The 18,436-nt window shown below is 52.9% G+C and overlaps 1 protein-coding gene across 3 annotated transcripts in view; it reads left to right on the forward strand.

The window, feature by feature from the left end:
- Positions 1–18,436, forward strand: part of USP34 (ubiquitin specific peptidase 34) — a 386,361-nt gene that overhangs the window by 364,360 nt on the left and 3,565 nt on the right. For all 3 annotated transcript variants that reach the window (XM_075339351.1, XM_075339349.1, XM_075339350.1), the window contains 2 exons: positions 10,746–10,886; positions 10,988–11,131. In XM_075339351.1, the coding sequence (XP_075195466.1) occupies positions 10,746–10,886; positions 10,988–11,131 (285 nt within the window). The remainder of the gene's footprint in view (positions 1–10,745; positions 10,887–10,987; positions 11,132–18,436) is intronic.

Here is an 18,436-nt window from a genome sequence, read left to right on the forward strand (position 1 = left end):
GTAAGCCACACCGGTCACCCGGTGCTGGTTCCCCTAGGGTGCCGGGACATATATATATGGTTTAACACACTGGATGGTGGTGGTTATCATCCTCAGTGGTCACTCTCCTAAGAGACAACAGCATGTCGTCCACAAGGAGCAAAGCTACTAAGGCACAGGTCTTTTCTTCAGCGCTCTATTGGGAGACCCAGACGATTGGGGTATAGCTACTGCCTCCGGAGGCCACACAAAGCACTACACTAAAAAGTGCAAGGCCCCTCCCCTTCTGGCTATACCCCCCCGTGGTATCACGGGTTCTCCAGTTTTCAAGCTTTGTGCGAAGGAGGTCAGACATCCATGCATAGCTCCACAGATTTTAGTCAGCAGTAGCTGCTGACTATTTCGGATGGAAGAAAAGAGGGCCCATATAGGGCTCCCAGCATGCTCCCTTCTCACCCGTTGATGGTGTTGTAAGGTTGAGGTACCTATTGCTGGTACGGAGGCTGGAGCCCACATGCTGCTTTCCTTCCACATCCCCCTGGGGGGCTCTGAGGAAGTGGGATCCTGCCGGCCTCAAAGCTCTGACGCCGGGCTCCATCCACAGACCCATTTGAACCTGCTGGATACGGAGCTGGAGTACCGTTCAGGGACATGGCCCTGCACCATTACAGGTACTCTGTGTCCCCGGACACACAGACACAGCACACTCCAGACTTGCTGGGTGTGCTAGTGCGCCGGGGACAGTAAAGGGTTACAGTCACTGCAGCTTTGCTGAGTGACTTTGTGTATTGGGAACTACCGCGCCGGACGCTCCGGGAGCGGCGGCGCGGCTGGGACTTGTAGTTCGCCGGGGACTGGGCGCCGACCGCGCTTTTACGGCGGCGGCGCTTGTAAATCCAGTCCCCGGCTTCTGCGGCCTAGTGCCGCTTCGTTCCCGCCCCCTCCCTGTCACTCAGGGAAGGGGACAGGCGCTGAGCAATCAGCAGCGCCGAGGGCTGGAGCTTTATTTGCATGCTCCAGCCCTCTCACTGCACACTGTCGGACGCCGGATTCCCGCTCTGACTTGGGGCACGCCCACGGCCCGCCCCTCCTCACACGAGCTGGGGAAGACGCCGGCAGCCATTACTGCAGTCCGAGCTCGGACTTTCGGCAACCAGGCAGGACGGTGGCGACCATACACCCGCTTATAGGCGGGCGGTAAGCGGCACACATAGTGCTGACCCCAATATATACTGCAGTGTGTACATGTGTATTTTAACTGCATAGGTCGCTATATGCCCGCTTGGAGAGCGACACATCAGCAGCAGGAAAGCAGGTGTGCTAAGGCACAGGCTTTCTAGGCTGCTTGTATTGCACGTACTGAAGTGTTCATTTGTGTTTATACTTGTATGCTATACATTGCACTGTACAGTCGCTAGTCTTAGCTATATTCTCCTGGAATGGCTAGACTACAGCAGCAGAAAACCAAGGGTGCTGGGGCACAGGTTTTTTTCTATGCTGCTTGTATTGCATGGGCTGCAGTGTGCATTTGTACTTGTGCTTGTATGCTATACATTGCACTGTATGGTCACTCTTCTGGGCTATTTTCCCCTAGATGACTAGTCTACAGCAGCAGAAGAGCAGAGGTGCCAGGGCACAGGCCTCTATGCTGCTTGTATTGCTTGTGCTGCAGTGTTCATTTGTACTTTATGCTTGTATGCTATACATTTCACTGTACGGTCACCAATCTTGGCTATATACTTCTAGATGGCTAGTCGGCAGCGGCAAAAAAGCAGCACAGATTTTCAGTGCTGTTTTTACTACATGGGATGCCGTTCATGACACCGTCCCATTGTGTGCATGCTCCCCTGTAGCACTTCGTCTGCCGGGGTCTCTAGCACTTCGTCTGCCGGGGTCTCTACTAGTCGTGGCCAAAGAAACCACCTGTCATCCCTGTCCAAGGACAGGGACGGAGTTGCAGTTTCGACAGATATATTGTCATAAGATAGAGATTTGCAGTCCAGACAGGCCATGGGCAATCTTCCTGACCAACCTCATTTGGAACGGGGGGGTCCCAGGAGGACTCTCTGTATGATAAGGCAGCTCTCCAGGACTTTGATCCTGACATCGCTATCGATCCGGATACACTGGATGGTAACGCCATACGGAATGATCCTATAGCGTCCATCAATGGAAGGTTGGATCTTTCTCCCTCAGCTCCCCCAGTGGAGGAGTCAGCTTCACAGCAGGAGAAGTCCCTTTTCAGTATCTCAAACGGATATTGAGTATTTTTCTGGCCACGCTGACTTCAGAGAAGCAGTCCAGAAACACCACGCTTACCAGATAAGCGTCTTCTCCAAACGTTTTTAAGATACACGTTATCCCTTTTCCCCTGACGTGGTCAAGCGCTGGACCTAGGGTCCAAAGGTGGATTCTCCAATCTCCAGGCTTGCGTCTAGAGCCATAGTTGCACTGGAGATGGGGCTTCAATTAAAGATGCCATTCACAGACAGATGGACTCTGGTTGAAATCTGTCTAGGAGGCTATCGGCGTGTCGGTTGCTCCGGCATTCACAGCCGTATAGGCAACCTAACCTTTTCAGCTGTTCTTGCGCAGCTGGCCTTGAGCACATGTACATCTGTACCGCAGAGGCGTCCGTAACCCCGTAATGTCTGCACTGCGACTTACCCTATTAATGCTGTCCTAAAAGTACAGTCGAGGTTTCGGTCCTTCCCAAGCTCGGGCAGGTCCCAATTGTCCTCGTGCAAAAGGGCTACAAAACCTCAGACGGGCTCAGATTCCGGCCGGGCTCAATCACGCCCAAGGAAGGCAGCCGGAGGAACCGCTACCAAGGCGGTCTCCTCATGTCTCTCAGCTCTCTCTCTCTCTCCGCATCCGCGGTTGATGGCAGACTCCCCCGCCTTTGGCGACATTTAGCTGCCACAGGTCACAGACCGGTGGGTGACGGGCATTGTGCTCACGTGCACAGGACAGTGTTCTGTTCTCGTCCTCCGACTCCATCCTTCAGAACGGCCCCACCTCCCCTCCGAGCAGATGCCCTGCTGCAGGCGGTGGACGCTCTAAGAGCAGAAGGAGTGGTGATCCCTGTCCCCCCTCAGGAACGAGGGCGAGGGTTTGTACTCCAATCTCTTTGTGGCTCCAAAAAAGGACGGCTCCTTCCGTCCTGTTCTGGACCTAAAACTGCTCAACAAGCATGCGAACGCCAGGCGGTTCCGGATGGAATCCCTCCGATCCGTCATTACTTCAATGTCTCGAGGAGATTTCCTTGCCTCAACAGACATCAAAGATGCCTATCTCCACGTGCCAATTGCTACGGAGCACCAACGTTTTCTACGTTTTGTGATAGGAGACGACCATCTTCAGTTCGTAGCCCTGCCATTCGGTCTGGCGACAGCCCCACGGGTGTTCACCAAGGTCATGGCAGCAGTGGTAGCAGTCTTGCACTCTCAGGGACACCCGGTGATCCCTTACTTGGACGATCTACTCGTCAAAGCACCCTCTCAAGAGGCATGACAACGCAGCCTGAATGTTACGCTGGAGACTCTCCAGACTTTCGGGTGGATCATCAATTTGGCAAGGTCAAATCTGTCACCGACTCAATCACTAACGTATCTCGGCATGGAGTTTCACACTCTATCAGCGATAGTGAAGCTTCCGCTGAACAAGCAGCGTTCACTGCAAACAGAGGTGCAGTCTCTCCTTCAAGGCCAGTCGCACCCCTTAAGGCGCCTCATGCACTTCCTAGGGAAGATGGTGGCAGCCATGGTGGCAGTTCCCTTTGCGCAGTTTCATCTGCGCCAACTGCAAGGGGACATTCTCCGCCAATGGGACGGGCAGTCAACCTCCCTGGACAGGAAAGTCTCCCTTTCCCAGACGGCCAAGGACTCTTTGCAATGGTGGCTTATTCCCACCTCATTGTCACAGTGAAGATCCTTCCTACCCCCATCCTGGGCAGTGGTCACGACAGATATGAGTCTGTCAGGGTGGGGAGCAGTTTGTCTCCGCCACAGGGCTCAGGGGACGTGGACTCAGCAGGAGTCCACCCTTCAGATCAATGTTCTGGAAATCGGGGCAGGGTATCTTACCCTACTAGCTTTCCAGCAGTGGCTAGAAAGAGAGCAGATCCGAATCCACTCGGACAACTCCACAGCGGTGGCATACATCAACCACCAAGGAGGGACGCGCAGTCGGCAAGCCTTCCAGGAAGTCCGGCGAATCCTCATGTGGGTGGAGGACACAGCATCCGCCATATCCGCAGTTCACATCCCGGGCGTAGAAAACTGGGAAGCAGACTTCCTCAGTCGCCAGGGTATGGATGCAGGGGAATGGTCCCTTCACCCGGACGTGTTTCAGGAAATCTGTCGCCGCTGGGGGGTGCCGGACGTCGACCTAATGGCGTCTCGGCACAACAACAAGGTCCCGGCATTTATGGCACGATCGCGCGATCACAGAGCTCTGGCGGCAGACGCCTTAGTGCAAGATTGGTCGCAGTTCCGGCTCACATATGTGTTTCCACCTCTGGCACTCTTGCCCAGAGTACTGCGCAAAAAAATCAGATCCGATTGCAGCCGCGTCATACTCGTCGCCCCAGACTGGCCGAGGAGATCGTGGTACCCGGATCTGTGGCATCTCACGGTCGGCCGACCGTGGTCACTACCGGGCCGGCCAGACTTACTGTCCCAAGGGCCGTTTTTCCATCGGAATTCTGCGGCCCTGAACCTGACTGTGTGGCCATTGAGTCCTGGATCCTAGCGTCTTCAGGATTATCCCAAGGGGTCGTTGCCACCATGAAACAGGCTAGGAAGTCCACCTCTGCTACGATCTACCACAGAACGTGGAAGACTTGGCTCAGGGAGTGTCTCCCTGGCCATTTGCATTGCCTACTTTTCTTTCCTTCCTGCAATCGGGGTTAGAAAAGGGCTTGTCGCTCGGCTCCCTTAAGGGGGAAGTCTCGGCACTATCCGTGTTTTTTCAGAAGCGTCTAGCACGTCTTTCTAAGGTGCGCACGTTCCTACAGGGGGTCTGTCATATCGTACCCCCGTACAAGCGGCCGTTAGATCCATGGGATCTCAACAGGGTATTAGTTGCTCTCCAGAAGCCGCCTTTCGAGCCTCTGAAGGAAGTTTCCTTCCTCGCCTGTCACAGAAGGTGGCGTTTCTCGTTGCGATCACATCGCTTCGGCGAGTGTCTGAGCTGGCAGCTCTGTCATCCAAGGCTCCCTTCCTGGTGTTCCACCAGGACAAGGTAGTGCTGCGCCCCATTCCGGAGTTTCTCCCTAAGGTCGTATCCTCATTTCATCTTAATCAGGATATATCCTTGCCTTCCTTTTGTCCTCATCCGGTTCACCGGTATGAAAAGGACTTACGTTTGTTAGATCTGGTGAGAGCACTCAGAATCTACATTTCCCGCACGGCGCCCATGCGCCGTTCCGATGCACTTTTTGTCCTTGTCGCTTGTCCGCGCAAGGGGTTGCAGGCTTCTAAAGCCACCCTGGCTCGATGGATCAAAGAACCAATTCTTGAGGCCTACCGTTCTGCGGGGCTTCCGGTTCCTTCAGGGCTAAAAGCCCACTCAACCAGAGCCGTGGGTGCGTCCTGGGCATTACGACACCAGGCTTCGGCTCAACAAGTGTGCCAGGCAGCTACCTGGTACAGTCTGCACACTTTCACCAAGCATTATCAGGTGCATACCTATGCTTCGGCGGATGCCAGCTTAGGTAGAAGAGTCCTGCAGGCGGCAGTGACACCCCCGTAGGGGAGGGCTGTTTTGCAGCCCTAACATGAGGTATTTCTTTACCCACCCAGGGACAGCTTTTGGACGTCCCAATCGTCTGGGTCTCCCAATAGAGCGCTGAAGAAGAAGGGAATTTTGTTACTTACCGTAAATTCCTTTTCTTCTAGCTCTTATTGGGAGACCCAGCACCCGCCCTGTTGTCCTTCGGGATGTTTTTGTTGTTTGCGGGTACACATGTTGTTCATGTTGAACGGTTTTTCAGTTCTCCGATGTTACTCGGAGTTAATTTGTTTAAACCAGTTATTGGCTTTCCTCCTTCTTGCTTTGGCACTAAAACTGGAGAACCCGTGATACCAGGGGGGGGTATAGCCAGAAGGGGAGGGGCCTTGCACTTTTTAGTGTAGTGCTTTGTGTGGCCTCCGGAGGCAGTAGCTATACCCCAATCGTCTGGGTCTCCCAATAAGAGCTAGAAGAAAAGGAATTTACGGTAAGTAACAAAATTCCCTTCTTTTGCGGCCTGTACCTCTTGTGGGGCTATGTTGCCTGCGGGATCCACCTACCCTCACTGTGATCAATGCTCGACTCCTGCCACGCTTGCTCAGCCGGAGCCTCGGGCACATGTGGGCCCCTCAGCTCATGTAGATCCCCCGGCCCCCCCTGAGCAGTCTGCAGGGACAGAGTCACCGTTGTTGGCCTCTTTCGCTGAGAAACTCTGTCACTTTCTCAATCCATTGCACAGTCTATGGACAAATGGTCATCTAAGCTCCTTGAGGCATTGCAGTCCAGACCGGGCCCTTCACAGGCCCCGGCCCCTGTTAGTTTGTCTCCTCCAGGCCCTTCTCGGTCCGCGCCGCAGCGCGCCCCCAGGATAGCCCCTAGGTCTCAGGCGGAGGAATCCTGCCCGGATCACAGCCCCAGACCTGCTAAGCGGCCTCGCTGGGACTCTTCCCCGGCCTCCTCACGCTGCTCTGGATCCCAGTGTGAGGACTCTCAGGAAGACGAGGCGGACGTGGGAGCTCAGGGCTCTGACCCTGACTTCGCCCTTAACCTGGATACTCCTGAGGGGGACACCTTAGTAAATGATCTTATCTCGTCCATCAACCAGGTGTTGGATCTCTCTCCGCCACCTCCTCCGGCAGAGGAGTCTGCTTCTCAGCAGGAGAAACACCAGTTTCGATTCCCCAAACGTACGCGCAATACGTTTTTTGATCACTCTAACTTCAGGGACGCTGTCCAGAAGCCCAGAGCGGTCCCGGACAAGCGCTTTGGGAAACGGCACACTGACACGCGTTATCCCTTTCCACCTGAAGTCGTTAAGGGCTGGGCACACTCTCCCAAGGTGGATCCTCCAGTCTCTAGATTGGCGGCTAGGTCCGTTGTGTCTGTTGCCGATGGCTCATCCTTGAAGGATGCCACTGACAGACAGAGCTCTTGGTGAAGTCTATTTATGAGGCCACGGGCGCGTCTTTCGCCCCGGCCTTTGCGGCCGTGTGGGCTCTACAAGCAATCTCCGCATGTCTGACTGAGATTAATGCTGTCACGCGGAATTCTGCTCCGCATGTTTCTTCTTTGACCTCTCAGGCATCAGCATTTTCGTCCTACGCCATGAACGCCGTCCTGGACTCCGCTAGCCGTACGGCTGTAGCATCCGCTAACTCAGTGGCAGTCCGCAGGGCCATGTGGCTGCGCGAATGGAAAGCAGACTCTGCTTCCAAAAGGTTCTTAACTGGTTTGCCTTTTTCTGGCGAACGTTTGTTTGGCGAACGGTTGGATGAGATTATTAAGGAATCCTCGGGAAAGGACTCCTCCTTACCCCAGTCCAAACCTAAGAGACCTCAGCAGAAAAAATTCCAATCGAGGTTTCGGTCCTTTCGTCCCTCCGCCAAGCCCCAATCCTCTTCGTCCAACCGGCCGGAGAAAGGCCAGAGGAACTCCTATGCGTGGCGGTCCAAGTCACGCCCCCAAAAGGCCGCAGGAGGCACTGCCTCCAAGACGGCCTCCTCATGACTCTCGGCCTCATCTAGCCACATCCTCGGTCGGTGGCAGGCTCTCCCGCTTTGGCGACACCTGGTGGCCACACGTCCAAGACCGATGGGTGAGAGACATTCTGTCTCATGGTTACAGGAAAGAGTTCAGCTCTCGACCTACGGCTCGTTTCTTCAGAACCTCACCACCCCCCGCACAGGCAGACGCATTTTTTCAGGCAGTGGACGCTCTAAAGATAGGAGTGGTGATTCCCGTTCCCCTTCAGGAACGTGGTCGCGGATTTTACTCCAACTTGTTCGTGGTGCCAAAAAAGGACGGGTCATTCCGTCCCGTTCTGGACCTCAAGCTGCTCAACAGACATGTGAGAACCAGACGGTTTCGGATGGAATCTCTCCGCTCGGTCATCGCCTCGATGTCACAAGGAGACTTCCTAGCATCGATCGACATCAAGGATGCTTATTTCCATGTGCCGATCACATCCGAACATCGTTTCCTGCGTTTGTCATCGGGGACGAACACCTCCAGTTCGTCGCATTGCCCTTCGGCCTGGCGACAGCCCCACGGGTTTTCACCAAAGTCATGGCATCCGTCGTGGCGGTCCTGCACTCTCAGGGCCACTCGGTGATCCCCAACTTGGACGATCTCCTAGTCAGGGCCCCTTCTCGGGTGGCGTGTCAACAAAGTCTTACCGTCACTCTGGCGACTCTCCAGCAGTTCGGGTGGATCATCACTTTCCCGAAATCCAAGTTGACGTCAATCTCATGGCGTCACGACACAACAACAAGGTCCCGGCCTTCATGACACGGTCTCAGGATCACAGAGCTCTGGCAGCGGACGCTCTGGTCCAGGATTGGTCGCAGTTTCGACTGCCATATGTGTTTCCCCCTCTGGCAATGCTGCCCAGGGTACTGCGCAAGATCCGGTCCGACTGCCGTCGCTCCAGACTGGCCGAGGCGGTCGTGGTATCCGGATCTGTGGCATCTCACGGTGGGTCAACCGTGGGCACTTCCAGACCGCCCAGACTTGCTGTCACAAGGCCCGTTTTTCCATCTGAATTCTGTGGCCCTCAACCTGACTGTGTGGCCATTGAGTCCTGGCTCCTAGCGTCTTCAGGGTTATCTCAGGATGTCATTGCCACCATGAGACAAGCCAGGAAGCCAACGTCCGCCAAGATCTATTACAGGTCTTGGCGAATCTTCTTATCCTGGTGCTCTGATAACGGTTTTCTTCCATGGCCGTTTGCATTACCCACATTCCTTTCATTCCTACAATCTGGAATGGACAAGGGTTTGTCCCTCGGCTCTCTCAAGGGCCAAGTGTCGGCCCTCTCCGTGTTTTTTCAAAAGCGTCTAGCCAGGCTTCCGCAGGTTCGCACGTTCCTGCAGGGGGTTTGCCACATGGTTCCACCTTACAAGCGTCCGTTGGAACCTTGGGACCTTAACAGGGTTCTGACGGCTCTTCAAAAGCCGCCTTTTGAGCCGCTGCGGGATGTCTCTCTCTCCCGTCTTTCTCAGAAGGTAGCCTTCCTGGTGGCAGTCACATCACTTCGGAGAGTTTCTGAGCTTGCAGCGTTGTCATGCAAAGCCCCCTTCCTGGTTTTCCACCAGGATAAGGTGGTTCTCCGTCCTGTCCCGGAATTTCTCCCTAAGGTGTTATCCTCTTTTCATCTAAATCAGGATATCTCCTTGCCTTCCTTTTGCCCTAATCCTATCCACCAGTGTGAAAAGGATTTGCACTCTTTGGATCTAGTGAGAGCACTCCGGTTCTACGTGTCTCGAACGGCGCCCCTGCGCCGTTCAGACGCGCTCTTTGTCCTTGTCGCTGGCCAGCGTAAGGGCTCTCAGGCCTCCAAGTCAACTTTGGCTCGGTGGATCAAGGAACCGATTCTCGAGGCCTACCGTACTTCTGGGCTTCCACTTCCTTCAGGGTTGAAAGCCCATTCTACCAGAGCCGTAGGTGCGTCCTGGGCATTGCGGCACCGGGCGACGGCTCAACAGGTGTGTCAGGCAGCTACGTGGTCTAGTCTGCACACTTTCACGAAGCACTATCAAGTGCATACCTATGCTTCGGCAGACGCCAGTCTAGGTAGGCGAGTCCTCCAGGTGGCGGTTGCCCACCTGTAAGAGGGGGCCGTTTTCGGCTCTTTTTATTGAGGTATTGTTTTACCCACCCAGGGACTGCTCTTGGACGTCCCAATTGTCTGGGTCTCCCAATGGAGCGACAAAGAAAAAGGGAATTTTGTTTACTTACCGTAAATTCCTTTTCTTCTAGCTCCTATTGGGAGACCCAGCACCCACCCCTGTGCCCTTCGGGCTGGTTGTTCTTTTGTGTACACATGTTGTTGATGTTGAATTGTTCTTATGGTTCATGGTCTTCAGTTCTCCGAACATCCTTCGGATTGAATTTACTCTAGACCAATTTATAAGTTTTCTCCTTCCTGCTTTTGCACCAAAACTGAGGAGCCCGTGATCCACGGGAGGGTGTATAGGCAGAAGGGAGGGGTTACACTTTTTTAAAAGTGTAATACTTTGTGTGGCCTCTAGAGGCAGAAGCTATACACCCAATTGTCTGGGTCTCCCAATAGGAGCTAGAAGAAAAGGAATTTACGGTAAGTAAACAAAATTCCCTTTTTTACGGTGTTCTTTATGTTATAAAAATTATCTGGCAATGTGATTCTCCCGACCAGTACAATACCAAACATGATTTATTTTTTTTTCCGCTTAAGCAATTTTTGTGTGTGTGTTGCCATTTTCTGAGACCATATGTATTTCATGCTAAATAGCACAACCATCATCTGCCGAGAAAGATGTGGGTTCAGGTCCTGAGCCTGCATCATTCAGGGGGACATAAAAGAGCGAGAGCCATGTTTACAAAGTGAGTCCGTTGGTATACCTGGAAAGCCATTCCTAATCCATTTTTTTTTTTAAAGGGAACACTCACTGGAGTTGTCACCCATTTAATGATAAGAATATTAGACTGCTGGAATTGAGGTGATTAAGTAAATGGAAAGACATGCACTTCACCATGTAAATTATTCTTTTCATTAGTCTCCACTGGCAAAAAATTGCATCAAGCTGCTGTGTGAGGATCCAGTTTTTGCAGAATATATTAAAAGTATTTTAATGGATGAGCGTGTGTTCCTGAATAATAACGTGGTCTACACATTCCTGACACATTTTCTAGTGAAGGTAAGCATTTATGTGCACATTTCTTATTGCTGGGGAGGGAGTATGTAATCGATAAGAAAGTGGATTATCGATTACGTTGTTTTTGCGCTTTTCTTTCTCAGGTTCAAAGTCAAGTATTTTCTGAAACCAATTGTGCGAGTCTCATTAACACAATAATTACGCATCTCATCAATCAGTATCAAAATGCTGAGTCCGATTTTATCAGCAGAATTGAAATATCCAAAGCAAGCAGCACTTTAAATGGGGTAAGAGAATATCCATCTGTGTTAATGCTACAATACAATTGTTGAAAACCTCATTTTTATTTATTTTTTTGATCTTCCATGAGAAGCACAAGTTTTCAGATTTATCATTGTTTGATAAAATATCTCATTACTGCTGTGTGGTGTTGACTTCATTGCACATTCATTAAATGGTGTTGGACCATAATTGCTAGTTTTATAGGATAGATAACCTGATCGGCGTGGGTCCCACAACTGAGACTTCCACTGATCCTGAGGAAGGGACTACAGAACGCTCCGCTCGAATGGACACCACAATTCTGTTCATTGTGTGTGGGAGTGCCAGAGAGGCTCGAACAGCACTGCTATCAGCTATGTAGGCCAGTCCCAAAGAAAATGAATAGAGATGATATACAGTGGAACTTTGCTTAACGAGAACAATCCGTTCTGGGACTGTGCTTGTTAACCAAGTTACTCGTTAGGCAAAGCAAGATTTCCCATAGGAAATCATTGCAATGCAAACGATTTGTTCCACAACATGTTAAATTTCCCATTCTGGTCCCCTATTGTCATTCCACACACCTGCAAACACGTACAAACACACACAAACTCACACACACACAAACACACATGCACACACGCACATATTATATGCTCACCTTACCTTCCGTTCCATCGCCGGTCTCCTGGGACTTGCTGTTCTCTGGTACGGGGCCAGGCTATGTATCGCATTACCATAACGACGAGGGAGGAACTTCCCGGCCAGAGCGCTAACATCAAAGGCAGAGCCGCTTGCCTCTGATTGGCCACATATTATGTTATATTATATGCTCACCTTACCTTCCGTTCCATCGCAGGCCTCCTGGGTCTTGTAGTTCGCCGCGAGGACGTCGCAATGTACCCGGGAACTACAAGAACCATGAGGCCGGCGGTGGAACGGAAGGTAAGGTGAGCATAATACTGTATGTGTGTGTGTGTGTGTTGGTGTGTGTTTGTGAGTGCTTGTGTGTGTTTATGTGGACTGCAAGTGCGGGTCAGAGTGCGGTGGATGTATGAAACCGGAAGTGTGTGCAGTGAGGATTTCGCTCTTACAGCAAAGCTTTCTCGTAAAGCGGGTTACAAATTTACAGAAAGCTTTGCTTGTTAAGCGAAATTCTCGTTAAGTGGGTTACTCGTTAAGCGAGGTACCACTGTATATGTATATATTTCTTCAGCGCTCTATTGGGAGACCCAGACGATTGGGGTATAGCTACTGCCTCCGGAGGCCACACAAAGCACTACACTAAAAAGTGCAAGGCCCCTCCCCTTCTGGCTATACCCCCCCGTGGTATCACGGGTTCTCCAGTTTTCAAGCTTTGTGCGAAGGAGGTCAGACATCCATGCATAGCTCCACAGATTTTAGTCAGCAGTAGCTGCTGACTATTTCGGATGGAAGAAAAGAGGGCCCATATAGGGCTCCCAGCATGCTCCCTTCTCACCCGTTGATGGTGTTGTAAGGTTGAGGTACCTATTGCTGGTACGGAGGCTGGAGCCCACATGCTGCTTTCCTTCCACATCCCCCTGGGGGGCTCTGAGGAAGTGGGATCCTGCCGGCCTCAAAGCTCTGACGCCGGGCTCCATCCACAGACCCATTTGAACCTGCTGGATACGGAGCTGGAGTACCGTTCAGGGACATGGCCCTGCACCATTACAGGTACTCTGTGTCCCCCGGACACACAGACACAGCACACTCCAGACTTGCTGGGTGTGCTAGTGCGCCGGGGACAGTAAAGGGTTACAGTCACTGCAGCTTTGCTGAGTGACTTTGTGTATCGGGAACTACCGCGCCGGACGCTCCGGGAGCGGCGGCGCGGCTGGGACTTGTAGTTCGCCGGGGACTGGGCGCCGACCGCGCTTTTACGGCGGCGGCGCTTATAAATCCAGTCCCCGGCTTCTGCGGCCTAGTGCCGCTTCGTTCCCGCCCCCTCCCTGTCACTCAGGGAAGGAGACAGACGCTGAGCAATCAGCAGCGCCGAGGGCTGGAGCCTTATTTACATGCTCCAGCCCTCTCACTGCACACTGTCGGACGCCGGATTCCCGCTCTGACTTGGGGCACACCCACGGCCCGCCCCTCCTCACACGAGCTGGGGAAGACGCCGGCAGCCATTACTGCAGTCCGAGCTCGGACTTTCGGCAACCAGGCAGGACGGTGGCGACCATACACCCGCTTATAGGCGGGCGGTAAGCGGCACACATAGTGCTGACCCCAATATATACTGCAGTGTGTACATGTGTATTTTAACTGCATAGGTCGCTATATGCCCGCTTGGAGAGCGACACATCAGCAGCAGGAAAGCAGGTGTGCTAAGGCACAGGCTTTCTATGCTGCTTGTATTGCACGTACTGAAGTGTTCATTTGTGTTTATACTTGTATGCTATACATTGCACTGTACAGTCGCTAGTCTTAGCTATATTCTCCTGGAATGGCTAGACTACAGCAGCAGAAAACCAAGGGTGCTGGGGCACAGGTTTTTTTCTATGCTGCTTGTATTGCATGGGCTGCAGTGTGCATTTGTACTTGTGCTTGTATGCTATACATTGCACTGTATGGTCACTCTTCTGGGCTATATTCCCCTAGATGACTAGTCTACAGCAGCAGAAGAGCAGAGGTGCCAGGGCACAGGCTTCTATGCTGCTTGTATTGCTTGTGCTGCAGTGTTCATTTGTACTTTATGCTTGTATGCTATACATTGCACTGTACGGTCACCAATCTTGGCTATATACTTCTAGATGGCTAGTCGGCAGCGGCAAAAAAGCAACACAGATTTTCAGTGCTGTTTTTACTACATGGGATGCTGTTCATGACACCGTCCCATTGTGTGCATGCTCCCCTGTAGCACTTCGTCTGCCGGGGTCTCTAGCACTTCGTCTGCCGGGGTCTCTACTAGTCGTGGCCAAAGAAACCACCTGTCATCCCTGTCCAAGGACAGGGACGGAGTTGCAGTTTCGACAGATATATTGTCATAAGATAGAGACTTGCAGTCCAGACAGGCCATGGGCAATCTTCCTGACCAACCTCATTTGGAACGGGGGGGTCCCAGGAGGACTCTCTGTATGATAAGGCAGCTCTCCAGGACTTTGATCCTGACATCGCTATCGATCCGGATACACCGGATGGTAACGCCATACGGAATGATCCTATAGCGTCCATCAATGGAAGGTTGGATCTTTCTCCCTCAGCTCCCCCAGTGGAGGAGTCAGCTTCACAGCAGGAGAAGTCCCTTTTCAGTATCTCAAACGGATATTGAGTATTTTTCTGGCCACGCTGACTTCAGAGAAGCAGTCCAGAAACACCACGCTTACCAGATAAGCGTCTTCTCCAAACGTTTTTAAGATACACGTTATCCCTTTTCCCCTGACGTGGTCAAGCGCTGGACCTAGGGTCCAAAGGTGGATTCTCCAATCTCCAGGCTTGCGTCTAGAGCCATAGTTGCACTGGAGATGGGGCTTCAATTAAAGATGCCATTCACAGACAGATGGACTCTGGTTGAAATCTGTCTAGGAGGTTATCGGCGTGTCGGTTGCTCCGGCATTCACAGCCGTATAGGCAACCTAACCTTTTCAGCTGTTCTTGCGCAGCTGGCCTTGAGCACATGTACATCTGTACCGCAGAGGCGTCCGTAACCCCGTAATGTCTGCACTGCGACTTACCCTATTAATGCTGTCCTAAAAGTACAGTCGAGGTTTCGGTCCTTCCCAAGCTCGGGCAGGTCCCAATTGTCCTCGTGCAAAAGGGCTACAAAACCTCAGACGGGCTCAGATTCCGGCCGGGCTCAATCACGCCCAAGGAAGGCAGCCGGAGGAACCGCTACCAAGGCGGTCTCCTCATGTCTCTCAGCTCTCTCTCTCTCTCCGCATCCGCGGTTGATGGCAGACTCCCCCGCCTTTGGCGACATTTAGCTGCCACAGGTCACAGACCGGTGGGTGACGGACATTGTGCTCACGTGCACAGGACAGTGTTCTGTTCTCGTCCTCCGACTCCATCCTTCAGAACGGCCCCACCTCCCCTCCGAGCAGATGCCCTGCTGCAGGCGGTGGACGCTCTAAGAGCAGAAGGAGTGGTGATCCCTGTCCCCCCTCAGGAACGAGGGCGAGGGTTTGTACTCCAATCTCTTTGTGGCTCCAAAAAAGGGCGGCTCCTTCCGTCCTGTTCTGGACCTAAAACTGCTCAACAAGCATGCGAACGCCAGGCGGTTCCGGATGGAATCCCTCCGATCCGTCATTACCTCAAGGTCTCGAGGAGACTTCCTTGCCTCAACAGACATCAAAGATGCCTATCTCCACGTGCCAATTGCTACGGAGCACCAACGTTTTCTACGTTTTGTGATAGGAGACGACCATCTTCAGTTCGTAGCCCTGCCATTCGGTCTGGCGACAGCCCCACGGGTGTTCACCAAGGTCATGGCAGCAGGGGTAGCAGTCTTGCACTCTCAGGGACACCCGGTGATCCCTTACTTGGACGATCTACTCGTCAAAGCACCCTCTCAAGAGGCATGACAACGCAGCCTGAATGTTATGCTGGAGACTCTCCAGACTTTCGGGTGGATCATCAATTTGGCAAGGTCAAATCTGTCACCGACTCAATCACTAACGTATCTCGGCATGGAGTTTCACACTCTATCAGCGATAGTGAAGCTTCCGCTGAACAAGCAGCGTTCACTGCAAACAGAGGTGCAGTCTCTCCTTCAAGGCCAGTCGCACCCCTTAAGGCGCCTCATGCACTTCCTAGGGAAGATGGTGGCAGCCATGGTGGCAGTTCCCTTTGCGCAGTTTCATCTGCGCCAACTGCAAGGGGACATTCTCCGCCAATGGGACGGGCAGTCAACCTCCCTGGACAGGAAAGTCTCCCTTTCCCAGACGGCCAAGGACTCTCTGCAGTGGTGGCTTATTCCCACCTCATTGTCACAGTGAAGATCCTTCCTACCCCCATCCTGGGCAGTGGTCACGACAGATACGAGTCTGTCAGGGTGGGGAGCAGTTTGTCTCCGCCACAGGGCTCAGGGGACGTGGACTCAGCAGGAGTCCACCCTTCAGATCAATGTTCTGGAAATCGGGGCAGGGTATCTTACCCTACTAGCTTTCCAGCAGTGGCTAGAAAGAGAGCAGATCCGAATCCAGTCGGACAACTCCACAGCGGTGGCATACATCAACCACCAAGGAGGGACGCGCAGTCGGCAAGCCTTCCAGGAAGTCCGGCGAATCCTCATGTGGGTGGAGGACACAGCATCCACCATATCCGCAGTTCACATCCCGGGCGTAGAAAACTGGGAAGCAGACTTCCTCAGTCGCCAGGGTATGGATGCAGGGGAATGGTCCCTTCACCCGGACGTGTTTCAGGAAATCTGTCGCCGCTGGGGGGTGCCGGACGTCGACCTAATGGCGTCTCGGCACAACAACAAGGTCCCGGCATTTATGGCACGATCGCGCGATCACAGAGCTCTGGCGGCGGACGTCTTAGTGCAAGATTGGTCGCAGTTCCGGCTCACATATGTGTTTCCACCTCTGGCGCTCTTGCCCAGAGTACTGCGCAAAAAATCAGATCCGATTGCAGCCGCGTCATACTCGTCGCCCCAGACTGGCCGAGGAGATCGTGGTACCCGGATCTGTGGCATCTCACGGTCGGCCGACCGTGGTCACTACCAGGCCGGCCAGACTTACTGTCCCAAGGGCCGCTTTTCCATCGGAATTCTGCGGCCCTGAACCTGACTGTGTGGCCATTGAGTCCTGGATCCTAGCGTCTTCAGGATTATCCCAAGGGGTCGTTGCCACCATGAAACAGGCTAGGAAGTCCACCTCTGCTACGATCTACCACAGAACGTGGAAGATTTTCTTAACCTGGTGCTCGGCTCAGGGAGTGTCTCCCTGGCCATTTGCATTGCCTACTTTTCTTTCCTTCCTGCAATCGGGGTTAGAAAAGGGCTTGTCGCTCGGCTCCCTTAAGGGGGAAGTCTCGGCACTATCCGTGTTTTTTCAGAAGCGTCTAGCACGTCTTTCTAAGGTGCGCACGTTCCTACAGGGGGTCTGTCATATCGTACCCCCGTACAAGCGGCCGTTAGATCCATGGGATCTCAACAGGGTATTAGTTGCTCTCCAGAAGCCGCCTTTCGAGCCTCTGAAGGAAGTTTCCTTTCTCGCCTGTCACAGAAGGTGGCGTTTCTCGTTGCGATCACATCGCTTCGGCGAGTGTCTGAGCTGGCAGCTCTGTCATCCAAGGCTCCCTTCCTGGTGTTCCACCAGGACAAGGTAGTGCTGCGCCCCATTCCGGAGTTTCTCCCTAAGGTCGTATCCTCATTTCATCTTAATCAGGATATATCCTTGCCTTCCTTTTGTCCTCATCCGGTTCACCGGTATGAAAAGGACTTACGTTTGTTAGATCTGGTGAGAGCACTCAGAATCTACATTTCCCGCACGGCGCCCATGCGCCGTTCCGATGCACTTTTTGTCCTTGTCGCTTGTCCGCGCAAGGGGTTGCAGGCTTCTAAAGCCACCCTGGCTCGATGGATCAAAGAACCAATTCTAGAGGCCTACCGTTCTGCGGGGCTTCCGGTTCCTTCAGGGCTAAAAGCCCACTCAACCAGAGCCGTGGGTGCGTCCTGGGCATTACGACACCAGGCTTCGGCTCAACAAGTGTGACAGGCAGCTACCTGGTACAGTCTGCACACTTTCACCAAGCATTATCAGGTGCATACCTATGCTTCGGCGGATGCCAGCTTAGGTAGAAGAGTCCTGCAGGCGGCAGTGACACCCCCGTAGGGGAGGGCTGTTTTGCAGCCCTAACATGAGGTATTTCTTTACCCACCCAGGGACAGCTTTTGGACGTCCCAATCGTCTGGGTCTCCCAATAGAGCGCTGAAGAAGAAGGGAATTTTGTTACTTACCGTAAATTCCTTTTCTTCTAGCTCTTATTGGGAGACCCAGCACCCGCCCTGTTGTCCTTCGGGATGTTTTTGTTGTTTGCGGGTACACATGTTGTTCATGTTGAACGGTTTCAGTTCTCCGATGTTACTCGGAGTTAATTTGTTTAAACCAGTTATTGGCTTTCCTCCTTCTTGCTTTGGCACTAAAACTGGAGAACCCGTGATACCACGGGGGGGTATAGCCAGAAGGGGAGGGGCCTTGCACTTTTTAGTGTAGTGCTTTGTGTGGCCTCCGGAGGCAGTAGCTATACCCCAATCGTCTGGGTCTCCCAATAAGAGCTAGAAGAAAAGGAATTTACGGTAAGTAACAAAATTCCCTTCGTTTGACCCTTCTGGCTATCAGTGGGGGTTTCATAGCTCCATCCACTACCAA

This window comes from Anomaloglossus baeobatrachus, chromosome 3, assembly GCF_048569485.1.
Source record: "Anomaloglossus baeobatrachus isolate aAnoBae1 chromosome 3, aAnoBae1.hap1, whole genome shotgun sequence".
Lineage (NCBI taxonomy): Eukaryota > Metazoa > Chordata > Amphibia > Anura > Aromobatidae > Anomaloglossus > Anomaloglossus baeobatrachus.